This window comes from Euphorbia lathyris, chromosome 1, assembly GCF_963576675.1.
Source record: "Euphorbia lathyris chromosome 1, ddEupLath1.1, whole genome shotgun sequence".
NCBI classification, from domain to species: Eukaryota; Viridiplantae; Streptophyta; class Magnoliopsida; order Malpighiales; family Euphorbiaceae; genus Euphorbia; species Euphorbia lathyris.
Window position 1 is genome coordinate 16406146 of NC_088910.1, and position 7064 is coordinate 16413209.

General features: G+C 37.2%; 1 protein-coding gene across 1 annotated transcript; it reads left to right on the forward strand.

Annotated features, from left to right (window-relative positions):
• The first annotated feature begins 1500 nt into the window (after positions 1-1500).
• LOC136218269 (extensin-2-like) lies at positions 1501-3088 on the forward strand. The gene has a single exon (XM_066005097.1). The coding sequence runs from the start codon at positions 1511-1513 to the stop codon at positions 3086-3088; it is 1578 nt and encodes a 525-aa protein (XP_065861169.1). The 5' UTR covers positions 1501-1510.
• Positions 3089-7064: the final 3976 nt, after the last annotated feature.

Sequence of the window (7064 nt, forward strand, 5' to 3'; positions counted from 1 at the left end):
CAAACTTAATCCTACAGTCTATCAAACCACAATTTAGGTTCACTGTTAGATTGTTAGATGCAATAAAAATAAAGATAAATTAATTAAATAATATTATATAACTCAGTGCATTGTGTGCATTATTCCAAAACAAGATCCCCTAGACCGTCTAAGTCCGCTTAGATGCTCAAAATCGAGAATCCGTCTCAATTTTCTCCAATTAGTTCCACTTGGTATTTTTGCCCTCATTTAATTTTTAGCTGCATCGGCTCCGTCTAGGCCGATTGGACGCCACCTAGACCACCTAAGAGACGATGAAAAAAAGAGTTCATCATTAATAAAAAAAATATTTCTTTATTATAATTCACTTTTAAAAAAAAATATATAATTCACTTTTGAACATTATTGTATGGTTATTTGGTGAATTGTTTTATTAGTTTTAGATATTTTGGTTTAATTGTGTTTTCTACTTCTTTTCATGATATTATATTGTTCCATAAGTTTTGATGAATCATATTACTTGTAAACATTATATTTTATTTGTTTGAATTGTTTCAAAGTATTATTATTAAAATATTAATGTTTACACATTTTTAAAAGATATATGTTTTAAATATATATTTTTTCTATATTAAATACTTTTATATTATTATTTTTAGATAGTATAAGATATATATATTTTTTTTTTTTTTTGGGTAGAAAAGGAAAAGAAAAACGAATAACAACAAACTACCCAGGAATTAGCCTAGGGAAGCTAACCCCAATCCTATCTTCTAAGAGAAGATGAGAGATGAAACTAGGGGAAACAGGAAGGGTAGTAACGCCTAACGTCCCTTCATGGCCCGCCGCCGCCAAGCGATCAGCAACACGATTCTGCTCTCTAAAAATGTGTCTGAACTATATAAAAATATAAATCTAATTAATCTCAGATAATCTCGAGGGATGTCCGTCCGACTAACGTCTAATGTTTTTATAATCTTGATCTGGCGGATTTTCGACTAGTTAATAACCTCATTAATTATATCAGAAATTGCCTTTAATTACAGCATTTATAGTCTTAGGAGCAACAATCAATTATTGTTATAACAATCCATTACTTATATTTTGAAAAGACTTTTTTTCATTCCATTTTAGATCATATTTGGTAAGGAATTTAATTTTGACATATTCTTTCATACTAAAAATCCGGTTTGCCCTTAAAATTATACTAAAAATGCTAATTAACCCAATTTTCATCTACCAAATCCACAAACCTTGACATTTTCTTCATTTTTTTTCATTTATATATATATACCAAATTGGATTACAAGTAGTGGAACCCATCAATAATAATAAGTCGCAAGACAAGAAAAATATAAAATTAATTAGTAAGATTTGGTAGTACATTAATGGTATAATCCAGGCTGTTATATGTAATTTATTCATTAAATAAACATGCTTATTATATCCGTGATTGATGAAGCATCACTATATAAAGAGGTTTAGTTGAGTTTGAAGATACACAACATAACACAAAACATCATATTTAAGAATGGGAACCCGGAGAGAGTATCCGGGACAATTTTCTTCGATGATTTATGCTTTAGTTTTTTGCTTTGTAGCTACTTCGGTTTTGGCTGATTATAAGCCTTACGTTTATGCTTCTCCACCTCCTCCCGAGAAATCACCACCACCTCCATATCATTATAGTTCTCCTCCACCCCCGGTGAAGTCACCACCACCTCCATACCATTACAGCTCTCCTCCACCCCCTAATAAGTCACCACCACCTCCTTACCATTACAGCTCTCCTCCACCCCCGGTGAAGTCACCACCACCTCCATACCATTACAGCTCTCCTCCACCCCCTCAGAAGTCACCACCACCTCCATATCACTACAGTTCTCCTCCACCCCCGGTGAAGTCACCACCACCTCCTTACTATTACAGCTCTCCTCCACATCCAGTGAAGTCACCACCACCTCCTTACCATTACAGCTCTCCTCCACCCCCGGTGAAGTCACCACCACCTCCATACCATTACATCTCTCCTCCACCCCGTCAGAAGTCACCACCACCTCCTTACCATTACAGCTCTCCTCCACCCCCGGTGAAGTCACCACCACCTCCATACCATTACAGCTCTCCTCCACCCCCTCAGAAGTCACCACCACCTCCTTACCATTACAGCTCTCCTCCACCTCCAGTGAAGTCACCACCACCTCCTTACCATTACAGCTCTCCTCCACCCCCGGTGAAGTCACCACCACCTCCATACCATTACAGCTCTCCTCCACCCCCTCAGAAGTCACCACCACCTCCTTACCATTACAGCTCTCCTCCACCCCCTCAGAAGTCACCACCACCTCCTTACCATTACAGCTCTCCTCCACCTCCAGTGAAGTCACCACCACCTCCTTACCATTACAGCTCTCCTCCACCCCCGGTGAAGTCACCACCACCTCCATATCACTACAGTTCTCCTCCACCCCCGGTGAAGTCACCACCACCTCCTTACTATTACAGCTCTCCTCCACATCCAGTGAAGTCACCACCACCTCCTTACCATTACAGCTCTCCTCCACCTCCGGTGAAGTCACCACCACCTCCATACCATTACAGCTCTCCTCCACCCCCTAAGAAGTCACCACCACCTCCTTACCATTACAGCTCTCCTCCACCGCCAGTGAAGTCACCACCACCTCCTTACTATTACAGCTCTCCTCCACCCCCAGTGAAGTCACCACCACCTCCTTACCATTATAGCTCTCCTCCACCCCCGGTGAAGTCACCACCACCTCCATACCATTACAGCTCTCCTCCACCCCCTCAAAAGTCACCACCACCTTCTTACCATTACAGCTCTCCTCCACCCCCAGTGAAGTCACCACCACCTCCTTACCATTATAACTCTCCTCCACCCCCGGTGAAGTCACCACCACCTCCATACCATTACAGCTCTCCTCCACCCCCTCAAAAGTCACCACCACCTCCATACCACTACAGTTCTCCTCCACCCCCGGTGAAGTCACCACCACCTCCATACCATTACATCTCTCCTCCACCCCCAACTCACTCTTCTCCTCCCCCATACTATTACATGTCTCCACCACCTCCAACCCACTACTAAGTACATTATCAAATGACATTGAAGCAAAACAAACGAGAGTTAATAATTCTCCATATCAAGGTTTTATTATTTATTGCTGATTTACATTGTGTGTAATAACGTTAAAAGGGAGATCCATTGTGAATTCTTTTGTCTAATCAATATGTATTGTACTATTGATTTTCTTTTATGCAATGCAACAATAATTTTATTTTATTTTTTTGCAAGTATTATTTTCGTTTCTTCTTTTATGTAAAACTAATTTGTTGCTTAATGAAATTCCAAAAATAATTTTAGTTTCATGTAGATATTCTCATGTTTCTGATAGAGTAGATATTCTCATTTGTAATTGTAAAAAAAAAAAAAAAACGCATATCCTTTAATGACCATGACTTTATTCATGACTAGTATCCATTTATGTATAGGGAATGAGTCTTCAGATTTCTAAAATTAGTTAAATTTAATATGATTTTTTTTTAACTTAATATAATTAGGAATTATGATTATAATATAGTAACCCTCTGGTTAATTTGTGAACATGTATGAATTTGATGGATTATATATTCAACCATTTAACTAAAATTAACAATAATATGTAGCAATATTCGGATTAATCTTTTGTTTATGGCAACATATGATAGTGGCAAAACAAATGACAACCAATTATAATGATAATTATAAAGAAACACTATTAATTAAGGGTCAAAACGAGACTTTTTCTTATTGTCTCATAATGAACTATAAAGTAATACATTAAAACGTCATTGGTTTAAATGGTTAAGGGTTTTAAATCGTTTAAGCTGGATTTCGAGTTCGAATCCTAATGTATGCAGAAAACTTTAAGTTAGAGAAGATCCACTTAAAATGGTGTTTGACTAGTCTCGAATCGAGAAATCGGACAGTGATGACTTTGGTGGTGCGGATGTCTAACTACTAATAATAAGGTGGTGGTGATGGAGATGGAGGTGGCGGGGACTTGTAGAGATAGGGTGCAAGTGGTGACGGAGATGGATGAGGTGGGGGAGATGGTGATAGAGGTTGTGGTGGTCGTGGGGATGGAGACGGAAGCGGTGGAGACTTATAGACATAAGGTGGAGGTGGAGGTGGTGATGGAGATGGAGATGGAGGAGGTGGAGGTGGAGGTGAAGGCGAAGGCGACGAGGGTGGAGGTGGAGAAGACTTGTAGTAATGCGGGGGAGGTGGTGGCGGAGGAGCAGAAATAGTGGTGGTGGAGGTGACTTGTGGTTCCGATGGTGGTGATGTGGCGGTGGAGGTGATGGAGATAGTGGAGGTGGTGACTTGTAAATATAAAGCGTCGGGGATGGATAATAAGACTCGTCGGCGGAGACCATATTAGCTACGAAGCTCAATACCGCCGAATACAAGACCAAGTAGTGTCGCCAAATGTTTGCCATTTTCCAATTTAATTAGGGTTTTGAGACTTGGATTGCACTAAGGAATTCCAGTTTATATAGTAGTCTTCTTATTGATTATTTTAGCATACAGTTAATTATTTTACTTTGCTTTAATTTTAATATTTCTTAAGTAATTAAGAATGAAAATTGTGTTCTCCACTAGCCTGCCTCTAAATGACTCTCAAGTTGCATGACTTAAAAAAGGACCGTTTCAAGAACAATATTCATATGAAGGAAGGTAGAATCTATATTGCATGAAAGTTTGCTTGAATTTTTATAACTTAGTGATCGGGTATTAGAGGTAAGTTGGGTTTTAAATGAGCCGAGCCGCTCATGAACGGTTTGATGGTCGGTTCGATAAAAGCTCAGTTCGATTCGGTTTTATTTATAAATGAGTTGAGTCGCTCATGAGCGGTTCAGTGGTCGGCACAATAAGCTCGGCTTGACTCGGTTCGATTTATAAATGAGCCGAGCCGCTCATGAGCGGTTCAATGGTCGGCTCGACTCGGTTCGATTTATAAATGAACCGCCCGTGAACACGATTAAGAGACTCTATTTGTGAACAACTTGAGCACGATAAAAACTCGGTTCGAAAGCTCGCGAGCAGACTCGGTTATAGGCTCGTGAACAAGTTCATGAACAAGCTTGATTATCATGACACATTATTCATATTATTATGTTATGTTTTGATGATGTGTCACGTTCCGTTATCGATAACTAAATTGACACTCTTTTTTAAACGTTAAGCATATATTGATGCTATTTTGTACGTGGAACTTAAATTTATACTTCTCCAAATACCATAGACCTATTTTGATACCTTATCCCTAATTTTGTTCATATAAGTCAAACTTTTATTTTTCTCATGTCTCTCTCATTCCGTTTGCAAACCCTACTTTATCTTTCACCAAAGCACTTGTTTTTTACAAAGCTCCTTCGATCCGTTATGGTCTCTTAATTTTACTACAAGAAAAATGACTTTTAATGACAAAAACTTAATGCGTATAAAAAAACTATTTTCATTAAAATCAAAATGTTGACGTTAATGGTTATAATGAAGGTAAATTATATTGCTCTATCATTAATGACAAAATATATTTTTGATAAATTTTATTATAAATTTTCCTCTCATTAATGGGAAAATTATCTAATATTATGGCTAGTTTCAAAGGAGATGCCCTTACTATTTCTACCCAAAAGAAAAATCTTCACCTCCTTGACTGGTGTAGGCCTAGGGAAGGGGTGGTTAAATTAAACACGGATGGTTCTTACCTTAATTCCGGTAAAATCTCTGCAAGAGGGGTTCTAAGGGATGATGGGGTGCTTGGTTGTCTGGGTTTGTTCATAATTTAGGCATGAGTTCTTCCTTTTCGGCTGAGCTTTGGGAGATTTTTTCTGGCCTAAGGTTGGCCAAGAGTCTGGGGTTAGATAAATTGCTTGTAGAATCTGACAACCTCGAGGCCATCAAAATGATTTCCGATAAGAATGTTATTTGTCTAAATAGCCGTAATTTAATCAAAGGCATTAGAAGGCTTTATTTTTCCTTTGACTTTATCAGTTTCAGCCATGTCTTCAGAGAGTAAAAGAGGGTTGTGGATCGTTTGGCGGCTGATGGGCATGAGCGGATGTTGGGTGTCACAACCTTATCTTCTCCTCCTGGCTATTTATATTCTCTTCTTTTGGAAGATGCAATGGGGGTTAGCTTCCCTAGGCTAATCCCAAATTAATTTATTTGGTTTTTTGTTTTGTTTTTGTTTTCTTCCCTGTTCCTACCAAAAAAAATTCCCCTCATTAATGAGGAAAAATACTCTCATTAAGACATATTTTTTATTACTATAATAAGGAAAAAACCCACAAATATTTAGTTTTATACAAACTAATAAAACTCCCTCATTATTGGTAAAACATAATTATTCTATCCATATAAATATTAAATACTAATTTACTTTGTGAAACTATTTTTAATTTTGACTAATTTCTACAACCTTATAAATAAGGATTTGCTAATAATTCCTAATAGTTTTAGCATTTTCTGTTGTACAATATGTACTTGCCTAGTATGACTTTGTATGTATAATATGGTAAAGAAAGTCTGTGTTATTCATGTTGTCGGCTGAGTCAAATTTATCAATAGATAATAAAAAATGCAATCACTATATTGGTAAAATAAGATATAAACTTTTATTATATTTGGTTTCATAACATGCAGTTTTATCATGTCGGAGGTTAAAAAATCCAGGTTCCGCCACTGATAATTGATAATATTAGATGTAAATGAATAGATTAAAGTTAATAAAGTATACAAAATATAAACTGATTTCATAAACATGAAGCTTTGTAGCTTCAATAGTTTTACCATTAAATGACAAAAGAATCACAGAATAGAAATGGTTCCCAATAGAGTTAGTAGCAAACACTGTATTAATAACTTCAAACTCCATATGGATGTTATAGCTGTGAGAAAATGGCTTTGAGAAAATCGGTTTGTTTTGAAGAAAAATGCTTTGATTGGTGAGGGTATATTTGTTATTAGAGACTTTGCTATTAAGAATTTTTTTCCTATTCCACATGGAAAACTTACC

Excerpts from the sequence above, each read along its gene's own strand:
- LOC136218269 (XM_066005097.1), top strand. The coding sequence starts at position 1,511 with ATGGGAACCCGGAGAGAGTATCCGGGACAATTTTCTTCGATGATTTAT.